This window comes from Castor canadensis, chromosome 9, assembly GCF_047511655.1.
Source record: "Castor canadensis chromosome 9, mCasCan1.hap1v2, whole genome shotgun sequence".
Taxonomy (NCBI): Eukaryota; Metazoa; Chordata; class Mammalia; order Rodentia; family Castoridae; genus Castor; species Castor canadensis.
This window is the reverse complement of record NC_133394.1, coordinates 397,870-418,684: the sequence shown is the minus strand read 5'-3', so window position 1 is coordinate 418,684 and position 20,815 is coordinate 397,870. Positions and strand designations below refer to the sequence as shown.

The following is a 20,815-nucleotide window of genomic DNA, read 5'->3' as shown; positions in this document are numbered from 1 at the left end:
AAATATACAATTTTCCAACCAAATTTACACTTGCATATTTAGTTGAGTAGAAATAATCTTAGGTTAAATACAGATGTCAAATGTATGTGTTCAACATAAAAAGGATATTGAAAAAAGTCTTTCAAAAATTTCAAGAGACCATTTAAAGCTAAAAAGTGTGGTTTGGAAATTCCTCACTGAGACCCCAGAACTACGGACCCTATGGCTGCTAGTCTAACCTCAGTGTTTTTGCCTCCTCTACAACATCAGTGAGTAAAGTCTGTTTTCTGAATATTGGAGTTTGGCTTTTTCCTGAAGCTAACGCGTCAGAGTCTCCTTGCAGTGGATGTTATAAAACTGCAGACTATCACTTATGCAGGGAAAATAACGAAATGCCAATTATTTACTGATAAAAATCCCTTCCTGCAAGGAAGATTACACTTTTTGTTTTCCTTCTAGATTTGGAGGTTGAATCAGGGTTTCCATATGCTGGGCAAAAGCCCTCACAATGAGCCACCCACCAGCTGTTTGTGTTTTAGAATTTATAAGAACTCAAAAAGCAAATGATAAGTGAGCTGCTTGGAAGCTAGCTGCTTCTGCCAATACAGTAAACTACTTGTGAGCGCAGAGAAAACAGACATAGTAAGTTTAATAACTGAAACCTACTTACAAATACAAGGCTCTTCTACAGTAGAGTTTGAACAGTGCAGATTTCCAAGTAACTCTAAATAAAATGATTTTAAAAGCAACTCAAATAAGTCAGAATAAATGCTTTATTTTTTAAATTCCATAAAACTGAAACTATCATTTACATCAGTTGCAATAGCAATATAAATTTGTTGTAACTCTTGAAAACACTTATAAGCATAAAAAAAAAAACAAAATGAAAAAATTAAATAAGTCTAAATTGCTGACAATCTGACCACTTGGACGCACCTACTTGCAGATGTATGAACAGCACAAACATTCAAAGCAGAGATTTATTCACGGCAATATTCCAACCCATCCCAATATGCTTTTTCACTTCCACGTGCAAGTTTTAACAGAATCACAAAAGTAAATCTCCCCTAAGGCCTGTTCAGAAAACTCCAGCGGGCGTGAAAGTCACCACGTGTGACTAAGGGGGCACATCACGAGGACGTACACCTCACCAGGACGCAATCTCGATGTCGAATAGACATCGTGCTACTGTGCTAAAAAAAAAAAACCAACCTGTGTAAAGCAAAAGTAAATGATCTTTCATACTTGTTTTCTGAATTTGAAAAATATATCTGTAATCTTCCTTTGCTTCTGCGGAGTTCAAGTATGAAATGACAGTGGGGTAACTCGATTCTTTAAGAGCTCCACAGAAGGGATGAGTACAACTTCTCTAAGAAAGCTGGGATTCCTTGTGCTTTTTCTACATACCTAAGGAGCTCTGTTCGTGTAAGCTGAGGCCCAAGTGCACCACTACAGGTCTCTACACAAGGTCACCAAAACCATCCTTGTGAATCAGAAAATGCCTTTCTCTTGACAGAGAAAAACTGCTACCACTTTTCTTCCTTTTTGTTTTTTCTGATTATCACAATAAAACATCAGATTTCCCCCCATCAATACTGATGTCCTGGACACCCAGCTCTCCTTCAGTCTACTTCTTGGGCGTCTCACCGTGCGCTGAGATGTCACTGGCATCCTATGGAGTGCCCCTCCTCGGAGAGCTTGCTGGCTCAGGCAGCCCACCAGCAGGTGCTGGCTTAGCTGCATGTGGTGGCCTTGTGGAGGAATGAGATGGACGTCTGTGACGATTACGCTCCTCACCACACGTAGAAGAATGTCTTTTTCTTCCAAATTCCTCGCCAATAGGGGGCTGAGATGAAACATGACACAGTTGACAGTTTTACTACTTGTCTCTTCAGAATCTAAGAGAAACTATGCTGGTGCTGCAGTGGGTTTTATGAGGACAACAAATACTTACAGCAAATTAGGATATTAAGCTTAAATTTCCTCCCTAACTAAATCAGCTGCTAGTTTTTGCCATTCTTCCTACAACACCTGCTCATAAAGAGTCTCTCATGTTTCTCTCAGGATCGGGGTCTCCAGTGTTTTGCTACGGCTCCCCTCCAGTCTCCCACAGCTGGGATTACAGGCACGTACCACGTGTCCTGGCCTAGAGAGTATTACGGATAATACTAAGTGTAAACGTCTTCAAACCCAAGGACCCACAAACTTTCCCAACCTACTCAGACTGCGAGCAGGCAGGGGCAAGCAGGGGCAGGCAGGGCAAGGGGCTCCGTTTTTAGCCTTTTCAGCTCAGAGATGTAACTGCACACCACTAGACAAATTCTCTTGTTTGAAGACAAGTTAAAACCGTCATGTTCTTCGGCAGTCTTCTGCCTTACTTAAAAGAGGGCAGGGCCCTCCCTCTCCGGAAAAACAGTTCTTAATTCCAGAGACACAGGCACTTCACCCAACCCCATTACTGAGCCTTCAGATCATTTACACAAAACTACAAGCCAACACATCACAACACAGAGCAGTTTGGATCTGGCCTCCTGTTTACCTTCCTGTTCTACTTCTCAGTTCTTATTCTTCCTTATTTCTGTTTCTCTTTTCCTCCTGCGTCCTCTTTTCTTACCTTCATTCCATTCCCTATGGTAAAGCTGTCCTTTTTCTTTTTTGTTGTACTGGGGTTTGAACCCAGGACCTCCTGCTTGCTAGGCAGGCGCTCTGCCACGTGAACTATGCTTCCAACTCTTTTTGTTCCCTCTTGAAATCAAATTGATGAACATCTTTTCTCCTGTCTGTACATAACCATCTTGCCTTAAATAAGTTTTTTTTTCTTTCATTTTTCTTTTATTATTCATATGTGCATACAAGGCTTGGTTCATTTCTCCCCCCTGCCCCCACCCCCTCCCTTACCACCCACTCCACCCCCTCCCTCTCCCCCCCTCAATACCCAGCAGAAACTATTTTGCCCTTATCTCTAATTTTGTTGTAGAGAGAGTATAAGCAATAATAGGAAGGAACAAGGGTTTTTGCTGGTTGAGATAAGGATAGCTATACAGGGAGTTGACTCGCATTGATTTCCTGTGCGTGGGTGTTACCTTCTAGGTTAATTCTTTTTGATCTCACCTTTTCTCTAGTTCCTGGTCCCCTTCTCCTATTGGCCTCAGTTGCTTTAAGGTATCTGCTTTAGTTTCTCTGCATTAAGGGCAACAAATGCTAGCTAGTTTTTTAGGTGTCTTACCCATCCTCACCCCTCCCTTGTGTGCTCTCGCTTTTATCATGTGCTCATAGTCCAATCCCCTTGTTGTGTTTGCCCTTGATCTAATGTCCGCATATGAGGGAGAACATACGATTTTTGGTCTTTTGAGCCAGGCTAACCTCACTCAGAATGATGTTCTCCAATTCCATCCATTTACCAGCGAATGATAACATTTCGTTCTTCTTCATGGCTGCATAAAATTCCATTGTGTATAGATACCACATTTTCTTAATCCATTCGTCAGTGCTGGGGCATCTTGGCTGTTTCCATAACTTGGCTATTGTGAATAGTGCCGCAATAAACATGGGTGTGCAGGTGCCTCTGGAGTAACAGTCTTTTGGGTATATCCCCAAGAGTGGTATTGCTGGATCAAATGGTAGATCGATGTCCAGCTTTTTAAGTAGCCTCCAAATTTTTTTCCAGAGTGGTTGTACTAGTCTACATTCCCACCAACAGTGTAAGAGGGTTCCTTTTTCCCCGCATCCTCGCCAACACCTGTTGTTGGTGGTGTTGCTGATGATGGCTGTTCTAACAGGGGTGAGGTGGAATCTTAGTGTGGTTTTAATTTGCATTTCCTTTATTGCTAGAGATGGTGAGCATTTTTTCATGTGTTTTCTGGCCATTTGAATTTCTTCTTTTGAGAAAGTTCTGTTTAGTTCACTTGCCCATTTCTTTATTGGCTCATTAGTTTTGGGAGAATTTAGTTTTTTAAGTTCCCTGTATATTCTGGTTATCAGTCCTTTGTCTGATGTATAGTTGGCAAATATTTTCTCCCACTCTGTGGGTGTTCTCTTCAGTTTAGAGACCATTTCTTTTGATGAACAGAAGCTTTTTAGTTTTATGAGGTCCCATTTATCTATGCTATCTCTTAGTTGCTGTGCTGCTGGGGTTTCATTGAGAAAGTTCTTACCTATACCTACTAACTCCAGAGTATTTCCTACTCTTTCTTGTATCAACTTAAGAGTTTGGGGTCTGATATTAAGATCCTTGATCCATTTTGAGTTAATCTTGGTATAGGGTGATATACATGGATCTAGTTTCAGTTTTTTGCAGACTGCTAACCAGTTTTCCCAGCAGTTTTTGTTGAAGAGGCTGCTATTTCTCCATTGTATATTTTTAGCTCCTTTGTCAAAGACAAGTTGGTTATAGTTGTGTGGCTTCATATCTGGGTCCTCTATTCTGTTCCACTGGTCTTCATGTCTGTTTTTGTGCCAGTACCATGCTGTTTTTATTATTATTGCTTTGTAATATAGTTTGAAGTCAGGTATTGTGATACCTCCTGCATTGTTCTTTTGACTGAGTATTACGCTGGCTATTCGTGGACTCTTGTGTTTCCATATAAATTTAACAGTAGATTTTTCAATCTCTTTAATGAATGTCATTGGAATTTTGATGGGAATTGCATTAAACATGTAGATTACTTTGGGGAGTATCGACATTTTTACTATGTTGATTCTACCAATCCATGAGCATGGGAGATCTCTCCACTTTCTATAGTCTTCCTCAATCTCTTTCTTCAGAAGTGTATAGTTTTCCTTGTAGAGGTCATTCACATCTTTTGTTAGGTTTACACCTAGGTATTTGATTTTTTTTGAGGCTATTGTAAATGCAATTGTTTTCATATATTCTTTCTCAGTTTGTTCATTATTAGTGTATAGAAATGCTAATGATTTTTCTATGTTGATTTTATATCCTGCTACCTTGCTATAGCTATTGATGATGTCTAGAAGCTTCTGAGTAGAGTTTTTTGGGTCTTTAAGGTATAGGATCATGTCATCTGCAAATAGGGATATTTTGACAGTTTCTTTACCTATTTGTATTCCTTTTATTCCTTCTTCTTGCCTAATTGCTCTGGCTAGGAATTCCAGTACTATGTTGAATAGGAGTGGAGATAGTGGGCATCCTTGTCTGGTTCCTGATTTTAGAGGGAATGTTTTAATTTTTCTCCGTTAAGTATAATGCTGGCTGTAGGTTTGTCATATATAGCTTTTATAATGTTGAGGAACTTTCCTTCTATTCCTAGTTTTCTTAGAGCTTTTATCATGAAATGATGTTGGATCTTATCAAAGGCTTTTTCTGCATCTATTGAGATGATCAAGTGGTTTTTTTTTTTTTTTTTTTTTCTTTTTTCATTTTTCTTTTATTATTCATATGTGCATACAAGGCTTGGTTTATTTCTCCCCCCTGCCCCCACCCCCTCCCTTACCACCCACTCCACCCCCTCCCGCTCCCCCCCTCAATACCCAGCAGAAACTATTTTGCCCTTATCTCTAATTTTGTTGTAGAGAGAGTATAAGCAATAATAGGAAGGAACAAGGGGTTTTGCTGGTTGAGATAAGGATAGCTATACAGGGCATTGACTCACATTGATTTCCTGTGCATGGGTGTTACCTTCTAGGTTAATTCTTTTTAATCTAACCTTTTCTCTAGTTCCTGGTCCCCTTTTCCTATTGGCCTCAGTTGCTTTAAGGTATCTGCTTTAGTTTCTCTACATTAAGGGCAACAAATGCTAGCTAGTTTTTTAGGTGTCTTACCTATCCTCACCCCTCCCTTGTGTGCTCTCGCTTTTATCATGTGCTCATAGTCCAATCCCCTTGTTGTGTTTGCCCTTGATCTAATGTCCACATATGAGGGAGAACATACGATTTTTGGTCTTTTGAGCCAGGCTAACCTCACTCAGAATGATGTTCTCCAATTCCATCCATTTACCAGCGAATGATAACATTTCGTTCTTCTTCATGGCTGCATAAAATTCCATTGTGTATAGATACCACATTTTCTTAATCCATTCGTCAGTGCTGGGGCATCTTGGCTGTTTCCATAACTTGGCTATTGTGAATAGTGCCGCAATAAACATGGATGTGCAGGTGCCTCTGGAGTAACAGTCTTTTGGGTATATCCCCAAGAGTGGTATTGCTGGATCAAATGGTAGATCGATGTCCAGCTTTTTAAGTAGCCTCCAAAATTTTTTCCAGAGTGGTTGTACTAGTCTACATTCCCACCAACAGTGTAAGAGGGTTCCTTTTTCCCCGCATCCTCGCCAACACCTGTTGTTGGTGGTGTTGCTGATGATGGCTATTCTAACAGGGGTGAGGTGGAATCTTAGTGTGGTTTTAATTTGCATTTCCTTTATTGCTAGAGATGGTGAGCATTTTTTCATGTGTTTTCTGGCCATTTGAATTTCTTCTTTTGAGAAAGTTCTGTTTAGTTCACATGCCCATTTCTTTATTGGTTCATTAGTTTTGGGAGAATTTAGTTTTTTAAGTTCCCTGTATATTCTGGTTATCAGTCCTTTGTCTGATGTATAATTGGCAAATATTTTCTCCCACTCTGTGGGTGTTCTCTTCAGTTTAGAGACCATTTCTTTTGATGAACAGAAGCTTTTTAGTTTTATGAGGTCCCATTTATCTATGCTATCTCTTAGTTGCTGTGCTGCTGGGGTTTCATTGAGAAAGTTCTTACCTATACCTACTAACTCCAGAGTATTTCCTACTCTTTCTTGTATCAACTTAAGAGTTTGGGGTCTGATATTAAGATCCTTGATCCATTTTGAGTTAATCTTGGTATAGGGTGATATACATGGATCTAGTTTCAGTTTTTTGCAGACTGCTAACCAGTTTTCCCAGCAGGTTTTGTTGAAGAGGCTGCTATTTCTCCATCGTATATTTTTAGCTCCTTTGTCAAAGATAAGTTGCTTATAGTTATGTGGCTTCATATTTGGATCCTCTATTCTGTTCCACTGGTCTTCATGTCTGTTTTTGTGCCAGTACCATGCTGTTTTTATTATTATTGCTTTGTAATATAGTTTGAAGTCAGGTATTGTGATACCTCCTGCATTGTTCTTTTGACTGAGTATTGCCTTGGCTATTCGTGGCCTCTTGTGTTTCCATATAAATTTAACAGTAGATTTTTCAATCTCTTTGATGAATGTCATTGGAATTTTGATGGGAATTGCATTAAACATGTAGATTACTTTTGGGAGTATCGACATTTTTACTATGTTGATTCTACCAATCCATGAGCATGGGAGATCTCTCCACTTTCTATAGTCTTCCTCAATCTCTTTCTTCAGAAGTGTATAGTTTTCCTTGTAGAGGTCTTTCACATCTTTTGTTAGGTTTACACCTAGGTATTTGATTTTTTTTGAGGCTATTGTAAATGGAATTGTTTTCATACATTCTTTTTCCGTTTGCTCATTGTTAGTGTATAGAAATGCTAATGATTTTTCTATGTTGATTTTATATCCTGCTACCTTGCTATAGCTATTGATGATGTCTAGAAGCTTCTGAGTAGAGTTTTTTGGGTCTTTAAGGTATAGGATCATGTCGTCTGCAAATAGGGATATTTTGACAGTTTCTTTACCTATTTGTATTCCTTTTATTCCTTCTTCTTGCCTAATTGCTCTGGCTAGGAATTCCAGTACTATGTTGAATAGGAGTGGAGATAGTGGGCATCCTTGTCTGGTTCCTGATTTTAGAGGGAATGGTTTTAATTTTTCTCCGTTAAGTATAATGCTGGCTGTAGGTTTGTCATATATAGCTTTTATAATGTTGAGGAACTTTCCTTCTATTCCTAGTTTTCTTAGAGCTTTTATCATGAAATGATGTTGGATCTTATCAAAGGCTTTTTCTGCATCTATTGAGATGATCAAGTGGTTTTTGTCTTTGCTTCTGTTAATGTGGTTTATTACGTTTATTGATTTTCGTATGTTGAACCACCCCTGCATCCCTGGGATGAAGCCTACCTGGTCGTGGTGAATAATCTTTTTGATGTGTTGCTGAATTCGATTTGCCATTATTTTGTTGAGGATTTTTGCATCAATGTTCATTAAGGAGATTGGCCTATAGTTCTCCTTTTTGGAGGTGTCTTTGCCTGGTTTTGGGATAAGTGTAATAGTGGCTTCATAAAATGTGTTTGGCAGTTTTCCTTCCCTTTCTATTTCATGGAACAGTTTAAGGAGGGTTGGTATCAGTTCTTCTTTAAAGGTCTGATAGAATTCAGCAGAGAATCCATCAGGTCCTGGGCTTTTCTTTTTGGGGAGACTCTTGATTGCTGCTTCAATTTCATTTTGTGTTATAGGTCTATTCAGGTGATTAATTTCCTCTTGGTTCAGTTTTGGATGATCATATGTATCTAGAAATCTGTCCATTTCTTTTAGATTTTCAAATTTATTTGAATATAGGTTCTCAAAGTAGTCTCTGATGATTTCCTGGACTTCCATGGTGTTTGTTGTTATCTCCCCTTTTGCATTCCTGATTCTACTAATTTGGGTTTTTTCTCTCCTCATTTTAGTCAGGTTTGCCAGGGGTCTATCGATCTTGTTTATTTTTTCAAAGAACCAACTTTTTGTTTCATTAATTCTTTGTATGGTTTTTTGGTTTCTATTTTGTTGATTTCAGCTCTTATTTTTATTATTTCTCTCCTTCTATTTGTTTTGGGATTTGCTTGTTCTTGTTTTTCTAGGAGTTTGAGATGTATCATTAGGTCATTGATTTGGGATCTTTCAATCTTTTTAATATATGCACTCATGGCTATAAACTTTCCTCTCAAGACTGCCTTAGCTGTGTCCCATAGGTTCCGGTAGGTTGTGTTTTCATTTTCATTGACTTCTAGGAACTTTTTAATTTCCTCTTTTATTGCATCGATGATCCATTCTTCATTAAGTAATGAGTTATTTAGTTTCCAGCTGTTTGCATGTTTTTTGTCTTTACTTTTGTTGTTGAGTTCTACTTTTACTGCATTGTGGTCAGATAGTATGCATGGTATTATTTCTATTTTCTTATATTTGCTGAGGCTTGCTTTGTGCCCTAGGATATGATCTATTTTGGAGAAGGTTCCATGGGCTGCTGAGAAGAATGTATATTGTGTAGAGGTTGGATGAAATGTTCTGTAGACATCTACTAGGTCCACTTGATCTACTGCATATTTTAGATCTTGGATTTCTTTATTGAGTTTTTGTTTGGATGACCTATCTATTGATGATAATGGAGTGTTAAAATCTCCCACAACCACTGTGTTGGCGTTTATATATGCTTTTAGGTCTTTCAGGGTATGTTTGATGAAATTGGGTGCGTTGACATTGGGTGCATACAGATTGATGATTATTATTTCCTTTTGGTCGATTTCCCCTTTTATTAGTATGGAATGTCCTTCTTTATCTCGTTTGATCAATGTAGGTTTGAAGTCTACTTTGTCAGAGATAAGTATTGCTACTCCTGCTTGTTTTCGGGGGCCATTGGCTTGGTAAATCTTCTTCCAGCCTTTCATCCTAAGCATATGCTTATTTCTGTCAGTGAGATGAGTCTCCTGTAAGCAACAAATTGTTGGATCTTCTTTTTTAATCCATTTTGTCAAACGGTGTCTTTTGATGGGTGAATTAAGTCCATTAACATTAAGTGTTAGTACTGATAGGTATGTGGTGATTCCTGTCATTTAGTTATCTTAGTTGTTTGAAGGTTTGATTGTGTGTACCTAACTTGATGTTACTCTCTACTGTCTTGCTTTTTCTTATCCTGTGGTTTGGTGCTGCCTGCCTTTTCATGGTTAAGTTGGGTGTCACTTTCTGTGTGCAGGATCCCTTGCAGAATCTTTTGTAATGGTGGCTTTGTGATCACATATTGTTTTAGTTTCTGCTTATCATGGAAGACTTTTATTGCTCCATCTATTTTGAATGATAGCTTTGCTGGGTAGAGTATCCTGGGGTTGAAGTTATTTTCATTCAGTGCCCGGAAGATCTCACCCCACGCTCTTCTTGCTTTTAATGTTTCTGTTGAGAAGTCTGCTGTGATTTTGATGGGTTTACCTTTGTATGTTACTTGTTTTTTCTCTCTTACAGCCTTCAATATTCTTTCCTTAGTTTCTGAACTTGTTGTTTTAATGATGATATGTCGTGGAGTAGTTCTATTTTGATCTGGTCTGTTTGGTGTCCTGGAGGCCTCTTGCATCTGTATGGGAATATCTTTCTCTAGATTTGGGAAATTTTCCGTTATTATTTTGTTGAATATATTACGCATTCCCTTCGCTTGCACCTCTTCTCCTTCTTCGATGCCCATGATTCTCAAGTTTGGTCTTTTGATGGAGTCAGTGAGTTCTTGCATTTTCTTTTCACAGGTCTTGAGTTGTTTAATTAATAGTTCTTCAGTTTTTCCTTTAATTACCATTTCATCTTCAAGTTCTGAGATTCTGTCTTCTGTTTGTTCTATTCTGCTGGATTGGCCTTCCGTTTTGCTTTGCAGTTCTGTTTCGTTCTTTTTTCTGAGGTTTTCCATATCCTGGCTGTTTTCTTCTTTATTGTTGTCTATTTTTGTCCTGAGTTCATTTATCCATTTATTTATTGTGTTCTCTCTTTCACTTTGGTGTTTATACAGTGCTTCTATGGTTTCCTTTATTTCTTCTTTTGCTTTTTCAAATTCTCTATTTTTATTGTCTTGGAATTTCTTGAGTGTCTCCTGTACATTTTGGTTGACCCTATCCAGTATCATCTCTATAAAATTCTCATTGAGTACTTGTAGTATGTCTTCTTTTAAATTATTCTTGTGGGCTTCATTGGGTCCTTTGGCATAGTTTATCTTCATTTTGTTGGAGTCTGGATCTGAGTTTCTGTTCTCTTCATTCCCCTCTGGTTCCTGTACTAATTTTTTGCTGTAGGGAAACTGGTTTCCTAGTTTTTTCTGTCTTCCTGTCATTGTCCTTGGTGTTGTTACTGTCCCTGTACTGGTCCGCATCTTCCCAAGCCGTATGGGCGCCGGCCACTGGCGGCCCGGGGGCCTCCTCGGTTCTCCGTTTACGTGAAGTGGAGATTCTCTGCGCCGGCTGGAGGTGTGGAGGAGTCAAAGTTATGCCTTTTCTCGGTGATTATGCCTGCAAAGTGTGTCTCCAGCGTCTCTCCAAGATTTCACTATAGGAGGCTCGCTTTCTGCTTCCTACCTCTAGCCGCCATCTTGGAATTCTTGCCTTAAATAAGTTAACTAAATAATTTATTTATTTTGTGGTGCTGATGATCCAACCACCACAACTACCACTGAGCTACATGTTCAGCCCTTGCCTTAATTTTATTATGAAGAAACTCCAAATCCATATCAACAAAAATTGTATGGAGAAAAATATGTTAAAAAGTAAAAAAATTGGGCAAGGGTGTAGTTCAGTGGTAGAACACTTATCTAGCTTGCACAAGACCCTGGGTTCAATCCTCAGCACAGCAGAAACTAAAACCAAAACCAACCAACCAGCTGGTGGAGTGGTTCAAGCAGTAAGGGCGCCTGCCTAGCAAGCATGAAGCCCTGAGTTCAAACCCCAGTGCCACCAAAAAAAAAAAAAGAAAAAGAAAATGAAAACCAACCAACCAAACCAAACAAAAAAGAAGTGAAAAGTTTTCATGCTGCTAGTGAGAAATTAGCAGCACATCCAGGTAAAAGTCACTAAATGTTCAGATGCTTGTCCTGCATCCCAATGAAGGTGAACTGACAGCTGCACTGCACTGACACAAGATGTTCACACCAGGATCTAAGTGAGAAAGGGTACAGCAAACTTCTAAGCTATTTTTGTGCCAGTTGACAAGTTTGATTTCAAAACTGGAAAGTAAATTTTAAAAATAAAAATTGAAAAACAAAACTGTAAAATTAAGGTTAAGAAAATCCCTGATAAGATGCAGAAATATATGGGGAATAAAAAAGTTAACACTTACATCAACACGGAAGTCTTCTAACTTCTTAAAGCTGCAGAGGTATTCCTGAAGTTGTGGGTCCACAGACTGTGTCTTAGATTGAGAATATTTCAGATAGGCCCAGAACTTCTCTAGTCCATATAGCTGACCTAGTAACAAAAAAAAAATACATTATTAATTATATAGGACTTTAAAAATGGCTGGGCGTTATAGTATATGCCTGTAATCCCACCATTTGGGAGGCTTAGGTAAGAGTATCTTGAGTTTGAGCCCAGCCTGAGCTACTTAGCAAGACCCTGTCTCAAATATTAAAACAAAAGAAACAAAACAAAACTAAAGGTTCACCTTAAATATGATCCAACCAGCAACAAGCCATTTATCTTCGAATAATAATTTTACCTAGATCTTGAGAATAAGACTTGCAACAAGCTAACATTTATTAAGTATTTGCTGTGCAATGGGTATTATTTGGGATAAGTGCTCTGTAGATGTTAAGAGGAGGAAACAGGGAGGCCAGGTGAAGAACTCATGCAGAGTCACACAACCAACGTGGCAGCCGGAACTGTCAGCACTGCATGACTGTGCCTGTGCACATACCTACTGCTGTTACAGAGAACTTTCATGCATGGAACAGCAGCCATGCCTGTCAAGGGGACAATGAGAAAATACACCTCCAAGAAGGGAACACTGACAGCACTATTTCCCATGAAGACCCTCATGGGAAGGGCCTTCTGACGTTGCTCCATCCTTTATCGAGGACCACAACAGACTGAAGTTCTTAAATGCCTTGCCTTGACGACAAAAGCTGTGAATTGTTTCCCTATTTATCAACAGATTCAGAATTACAATTTCCAAACAGGATAACTTTTTTTTTTGTTTCAGTTTTTACCAGATTCGTAGTCTTTTTTGGTTTCTTCTTGGAAATCCTTAAAAATTTCTTGTCTGAATTTTTTCTCCAGTCCATAACTATAAAACCTGAACAGACATTCTAACCCATACCTATGGAAAGGAAATAAAAGGTTTATAATAAATTTTTTGGTACAATAATGTGAACATCTCATAGAGCATTAAGATAAGCATACATGACACAAATAATCCTAAATAGGAAATTAGTTTTGATATGCAGATTTCTAACTGAAGGGCTAACTAGTGACCCTTGGATGCTTTGAGGACATTCTTGATGACTCAGGCAGTGTGCATGAAGGTGTCCTGGGAACCTGAGGATGAGAGGTGGCCTTGGGCAGTGGAAGTATGGCTTCTTTAGAATGTCAGTGTGTCCCTGGGATCCTGCAGAACTGGCCAAAAGATTTGGTGACATACACAAGGGCTGGAGGTGTGGCCCAAGTGGTAGAGTGCCTTCCTCGAAAGTTCAAACCCCATGCTACCCAAAAAAAAAAAAAAAAGATCAGAATAAACTTTTCTCAAACCAAAGTTTATAATGAGTTTTCTGAGTATTAAGTACTCTTGAATGTAATCTTCACTCTAAAGAGAGAAGACCACTCTCTTGTGCCCTGGACTCTAGGCAAGCCCTCTACCACACAAGCCCCACCTCTAGCCCTGTGCCCTGAACGCTAGATGTGGTTGACTTATTCAACTGTAAGGGTCCAAGCCTAGTTAAAAGGCTCTTAAGAGAAGTCCCTACTTTGGTTATGAAGTATAACCAACATCAGATATACTGATAGAAAATGTACAATCTCCACATAAATCAGAAAACTAACGTCCTTATTTCTTTCTATAGCCGCCTAGAGAACTTGGCACAAGTTCTGAGCCGAGGGTCAGCACTGCTTTCAGTCAATGGACAGACTGAGAACTGAGCTTTTCCCACTTGGTAACAATAACCACTCAGTTAGCACTCACTGTAGATCAGTTCATGCGCTAGGTCCTTCACATGTTCTGCTTGATCCTCACAATAAATATCAAGGTATCTGCCATAATTTCCTCCACTTTATAAAGCAACTAAAACTTAATAAGAGTATAGACTGTTGAGGCCACAGTAAAATAGTGGACTGGGGTGGTGACAAATGTCTGACTTCAACGCCTTCAGACACATGACTACCTTTTATGAAGAAGCAGCCAATGCACTCTGATGATAACTACCACAGAAACAGATGCAAACATATGAAGTGGTGTTAAAAACTATTACAAATATATACACAATTATGTATATAGAAAAACAGAACCAGCTGGGTGCTGGTGGCCTACATCTGTAACCTTAGCTACTCGGGAAGCAGAGTTCAGGAGGATCAAGGTTCGAAGCCAGCCCAGGCAAATAGTTCACAAGACCCTATCTTGAAAAAACCCTTCACAAAAAAAAGGGCTGGTGGAGTGGCTCAAGGTATAGCCCTGAGTTCAAGTCCCAGTACTAAAAAAAAGGAAAAAGAAAAGCAGAATGAGAATTCTTGACCTAGACTTGGGAGGGAACAAGGACTGGAGAAGTTATTAGAAAGTCCTAAGGGATAAACAGAATTGCCGAAATAGCAAAATACTCAAGATCAATTATAGCAACAGCTTTCAAACTTTTCTACCTTGACCCAATACTGTGAAAAAGTTTCACCTTGTAATCAAGTGAATTCACATACCTATAAAGTGTGTACATAAATATGTAACTTTTACACAACAGTTCTTAAATTTGTACATTTGTAAAAACTGTGAAACTAAATTCAGCGCAGTCTGATACTTTCTATGTACTTTTAAAATCAAGTCAGAACTACTAAGTTGAGTTTAAACCCCACTGAGGGGTAACAAATCACAATGAGAATGAGACACTGAAGTTACGAATGGCAAATTTTGCCTTCTGTGCCAACTCTGCTAAGCTGGAAGTAGTTATCAAAGCCACGATGAAGCAGAGTGTGAATGTGAAAAGTGTGGAAGGAAACAGCGAGATCAGAGCTGTGCTGGTCACAGACACACCAGACAGAGGAGACGGGAGAGGCACTGTGGCACATCTGCTGTCCTGGTCTACAGGGACGCTGAATTCACACAGAAGTGAAACAGGCTTTGTTTTCACATAAGCCAGTACAAATATAATCTTTCATTAGAAAAGGTTTATTCAGGGTACCTCTCAAAGATCACCATATCTGATTAGTGATAATTTATTTGCTATTTAAGACATGAATCCAGTTTTAGAATTAGAAGAAGAATAAAGTTAGGTAAATATTATTGAGTGGAAATTTATCTTTTTTCCTTCTTTCCCTCTTTCTCCAGAACAGGAGTTAACTTACTCTCGCTCACCCTCTGGTTCTAGCTTCAGTCAGCCACACAGGAACTCTGAGCACTTCTGAACATGGTTAAGAAAGCAAGGCCTAAGCTGGGAATGGGAGACAGGACTGAGCAAAGCTGAGGAAAGGGTTCCCACAGACATCCATACAGAGAACACGTAGTTCAGCCCACTGCTCCTTAGACGGCTAGTGGGAAAAAAACGAGGTCATACAGGCAAGTCAGGGGACATTTCATGAGGAGCCTTGCTTTTTCTTGTCTCAAAAAATTTTACAGGCTCACACATGTAATCCTAGCTGTTTGGAGGCTGATATGGGGAAGACAGTAGTTTGAGGCCAGCCTGGGCAAAAAGTTCACAAGACCCCATCTCAACTAATAGTTAGCTGCAGTGGTACACACCTTCACCCCAGCTAGTGGGAAATGTAAATAGGAGGATCATAGTCAAGGCCAGCCTGGACAGAAAGTGAGACCCTATCTCAAAAATAACTAGAGCAACAAGGGCTGGAGTAGTGGCTCAAGTGGTAAAGTGCCTGCCTAGCAAGTATGAAGTCCTGAGTTCAAACCGTAATACTACAAAAAAAAAAGAAAAAAGAGAGGAAAGAGGGAGGAAGGGAGGGAAGGAAGAAGGGAGGGAGGGAGGAAAGAAGGGAGGAAGGAAGGAAGGCAGGGAGGAAGGGAGGATGGATTTGGTTTGGCTCCCAGCGTGCATCGCTTTGAGGCTGTAGGGGCACATGTAAGGGAGGTCTATAATGGGGGCCATGGAGAAGAAAATTCTCATAATTACATTCAGTCCTTCCTACTCACTCCATCTCCTTTCACTCATGACCCTGTGTGGTTCTCTCCTATGTTATACAGGCTGGTCTGTATGAATTCTACAAGATGGTAGAAGTGTTGGTATGTACTTCAGTGTGTAGGGTATTCAGACACCGGGACTTCCACCTTGGAGCCATCCTCTGTCTTAGATCACTCACTCCGTGTGAAGCCATACTAGAAAATGCCCTGTGGAGAGGGCTTGTTGTCTGGAACTGACATCCTCTGACAACAGTCATGTCGGGAGCCCAGTTCAAGTCTTCAAATACCTGACTGCAACCCCCCAGAGACCTAGGCCAGAACCACCTGGTCACTTGGGTCCTTGGACTGGACCTCAGGAGATATGAGCTAGTAAATGTTTGTTGCAATCTTCTGAGTTTGGGGCATGTTGCCATGTAGAAACAGAAAATGGAGATAGCCCTCATTGCAGTTAATGCTGTGCTACTTTTACAGTTCAAATCGGGTTACTTCACTACTTATTTTTTAAATTATTTTTTTAAACTCCACATATAAAACACTAGAAAATATTTGACCTGTAATTTTCTCTTGCATCTTCCCAAGCAAGTTGTCTAAATTCCTCATACATTTTCTTATTGAAGTGATCTCTGAGGAAAAAGGACCAGAAACGAAAGAGGGTATTCATTTCTTGGGACTGCCCAATCCCCAAGCGTTTTCTTTCTGGAAAAATTAAAATAATAAATCATTTTTAAATTCAATATACTTTTAAAAGCCAAAATAGAAGGCACTTTACATAGTTTAAAAATTAACTGAAACATATTAATCCTTAAAATGTAGTTGAGTCTCTTCCAAACCGAGGTCAAATACTAATCCATCTTAAATTACAAATGTGTCAGTAGTAACAAGCAGAATATACTAAATTTTATTTCTTAATGTATCTAAGCTGTAAAATATATGAATAAAGAATACATATAAACAAATTTATTTAAGGTAATTATTTATCTATCAGTATAACAAAATAAAAGACTATCTTAACCACCTATTAAATGACATAATTTGAATTTTCAGAATTATATATATATATATATATTTTGTCTTTTCTTTTTTGGTGCTGGGATCAAACCCAGGGCCTCACACATGCTAGGCAAGCTCTGTACCACCGAGCTACATCCCAGCCCCAGAATTATATTTTAATCTTAAATATATGTAGGTAAAGGACAAGTGACTTACCACTTAGGCATCTTCGATGGTACTTGTGATACACCTGTTGGGTAAAGCCATTTTCCTTCAGAAGCTCATGAGAAGGGTGCTGGAACTTTGGGAACGAATGAGGCGTGCACCCACAGCTTTCCAGCAGTGGGGCACCCTCCGCAGGCGAGGCATTTGAGCTGCTGTTTGAGAAAGAAAAGTCTTCAAACCAAAATACCAAGGATCAAAGGCATAAACCAATTTTAGTGTTTTTCTCAGTACTGATTATCTAAGCAGCAGAAAGTCAGGCCATCCCTAATACCATATGCATGTCTCACACACAGGTGAGTTCAGAAGTTGATGAGAACAAGGTCACGATCCTCAAACCAAAGCAAATAAGCTAAAGGAGATCTCTGAGGAGCGCACCACCTTTCCAGATCCAACATTGTTAGTAGTCAGGGTTAGTTTTCTAGTATCCTTGTAAGTACTGGAGACATTTTCAGTTTAACTTGAGTAATTAATGATATAAGCTAAGTACACAGAAATGAGGGCCGAAATCTGGCATAAAGACAAAAGTGATTTCTTCTAAATGAACTCCACTGGTTTTTTCTGCACACTAAGGTTCAAATTGGGCCTTACTCATCTTTCACTTGAAATAGATCCTCTTCCTTTTCTTCCAGGCTCCCTCCTCCACCCACTGCCAAAGTGATCTTCCTGACCCTCTAGGTCAGTGGTTCTCAAGTGTAGCTATGTGAATGAAGGATCCCCAAGAACATTTGGAAAGCCACCCAGGTCACACTTATTTTCATAGCAACACTAAGACGTCTCATGCCCTGGTGACAAGAGCAAGTGTGCAAACACTGACGCTGGGGACAGTGGGATCAGGTTCTGCTCTCTGGTGCCTGTGCTCCTAACTGCTGTCCACTTATAAAAGAAAATGCTGGCTTCAGCCTAAGTGTCCTGGTGAAGCCACCCCTTGAACACGTCTTCTTGGAGGTGAAAAAAGTGGGAGCAAGATGGAAATGCTCTGAGGTGTTTCACAACCATGTGAACACACTCAATGATGGTCAGGATGGTGAGTTTTATGTCATGTGTTCACCATAATTTTAAGATACAGGACAGAGGCGCAAAGCACTTTCACAGCCTTAAGGCAAAACACTTGTGCGGTTAAGCCATGAGATCAGCTAGCTGCTTTGTTCCATGGAGCATGATTTTTATAGCTTTTTTCTTTTCTGAGGTATGAACTCTGGGCCTTCAGCTTGTAAAGCAGGTGCTCTACCACTTTCAACCACACCTCCAGACCTTTTTGCTTCGGTTTGTTTTTAGACAGGCTCTTGCATTTGTGTTTGGGTGATCTTGGAGCTTAAGCCTCCTATCCCTGCCTCCCAAGTAGCTGGGATTACACCACACCCAGCCTTTGTTTGTCTGAGACAGGGTCTTATTCTGTAGCCCAGGCTGGTCTTGAACTTACAATCCTCCTACTTTAGCATTCCTACTGCTGGTTTACAGGTGCCGGCTACCACATGCAGCTTGGAACATCATTTTCTTAGAACAACCAACAAACTATTGTTATTCAGGCTTCTCTATTGGTTAGATGTTTCCTTGAATATGGACATAAGTCTTTACATCAAGAAAAACAACTGAGGGCTGGAGGTATGGCTCAAGTGGTAGAGCGCCTGGCTAGCAAGCATGAGGCCCTGAGTTGAAACCCCAGTGCCACTCCCCCCCCCAAAAAAAACCCAAAAAAAAAAATTGACTATTTGTTTCCAATGATAAAATTTAACCTTTCGAGCAAATTGTCACTGTGAGCCAGAAGCCTGATACCTAAAGATTTTTCCCACCAGCACCTGGAGACTTTTCTAATGAAAGTAATGGCAAAAGGCTTTTTTGGAGAGAGTATGTGTGCGTGTGTGTGTGTGTGTGTGGCCGACACAACACTTATCATTTTAAACATTATTTACAAGACATAATTTGTTGTTGGCATTACACACTTATATGCCCAAGCCTCATCACGCCCGGCATCCCGTTAAACAACTGCTCCCTTACACTTCTCCCAGCTCTCTAGACTCCATTCTGCTTTCTATCTATGAATTTGAGTATTTTAGGTACTTTGTCTAAGTGGATCTGCAGAATTTATCCCTTTGTATTCAGAGTATTTCACGGTGCATGGTTTTCAAAGTCTACCTGTGTTGTGTATAACAACATTTCAGGGTGGGGATGCACCTCAGTGGTACAGCACCGGCCTAGCATGTGCAAGGCCCCAGCCTTGATCCCAGAACTGCAAAAAGATTTATCCTTTTTTATGGCTGAATATTTACATCCTGCTGCTCACATAACCACACTGTATTGTCAGGCATCTGTCCATGGACACTTGTGTCCCTCCCTTCTCTTGGCTATGAACATGGGTGTCAGCCCCTGATTTTAATACTTTTAAAATAAAAACAAGAAAAAATGTCAGAAAAATATTTGAAGGGATCAGAGTAGAAAATTTTCCTAACTGCATAAAAGAAAATAAACCAGAAATCTAAGACTATCAGAGAACAACAGCAGCACAAATATCTTACGTGTGTGTGTTTGTGTGTGCATGATGTCACACGCCTGTAACCCTAGCACTCAGGAGGCTGAGGCAGGAAGATCACAAGTTCGAGGCCAGCTGTTCTCCACAGTTAAGTTTTTTTGTTGGTCTCAGAAAAAACCAAACAAATGAAAAAGAGTCTTGGAGATACAAATGGCATTTAGTAGATATTTATGGAAGGAATTAATGTGCTGACCCATCCACTGAAATGTGTGTGCACATGTGCAACACCCATATGTATATCTGTATACACATGTCCACATACATGTTAAAGAACAACTACGAAGTAAAGCACAAAAGATGGGGAGCCAGGTGATGAAGGTTTCTGCTATCAAGATTCTTACAAATGAAGTGGTACAATAGTTTTAAGTAAAGTTGGGTGAATTAAAATGTATATTATAAATCCTAGAGGACCAGTAAAATATAAAAAAGGATAGATAACTAATAAGCCAAGAGTAGAGATAAAACAGATTCTCAAATAGAAAACAAGAAGGCAGGGGATTTAACCCAACCACAACAACAGCACATCAGTGCAAATGGCCAGACCCACCAGTTGCCAGATGGGTGCTGAAAAGCACCCTAGATATGACCCCTTTCCTAATAAACTTTACTGCCACGTTCAGAGTACATGCCAAAGTATATGCTGTCTACACGAAACTCATTTTAATACAAAAACAGAAATTGGCCAACATTAACTAATTAATTAATTAATATATACCAGGGCAAACATTATCAAAAGACAGCTGAAGCAGCCACACTAGTACCAGACCTCAAAACAAGATCATTAATGCCAAGGATATAAGGAAACTGAAGGGAATACAAAATGGTATCATCAATTTAGAATGCACTTCAGGAGTTCCTTACAAAGCTCTACACAGTCGTAGTATACAATCTGGTAATTGTGCTCCTCGGTATTTACCTAAAAGAGTTGAAAACATATCCACACAAAAACCTGCATGTGAATTGTTATAGCAGCTTTGTTTGTCATTGCCAAGACCTGAATGAAACCGAGATGTCCTGCGTAGGTGAGTGGATTACTGAACTGTAATCAAAAATGGACGACCATTCAGCACTAAAATAAAGGAGCTACCTCGCCATAAAAAGACACGAAGGAATGCGTCTACACAGCATTCTGGAAAAGGCAGAGTATGGAGGCAATAGAGACCAGAGACTGCCAGGGGGC

General features: G+C 39.6%; 1 protein-coding gene across 1 annotated transcript in view; it reads right to left on the bottom strand.

Annotated features, from left to right (window-relative positions):
- Positions 1 to 800: 800 nt before the first annotated feature.
- Positions 801 to 20,815, bottom strand: part of Larp1b (La ribonucleoprotein 1B) — a 112,806-nt gene continuing 92,791 nt past the window's right edge. Inside the window, 5 exon segments of the mRNA XM_074041151.1 lie at positions 801 to 1,825; positions 11,907 to 12,034; positions 12,775 to 12,884; positions 16,445 to 16,589; positions 17,100 to 17,260. Of these exon segments, the coding sequence (XP_073897252.1) occupies positions 1,652 to 1,825; positions 11,907 to 12,034; positions 12,775 to 12,884; positions 16,445 to 16,589; positions 17,100 to 17,260 (718 nt within the window). The 3' untranslated portion in view covers positions 801 to 1,651.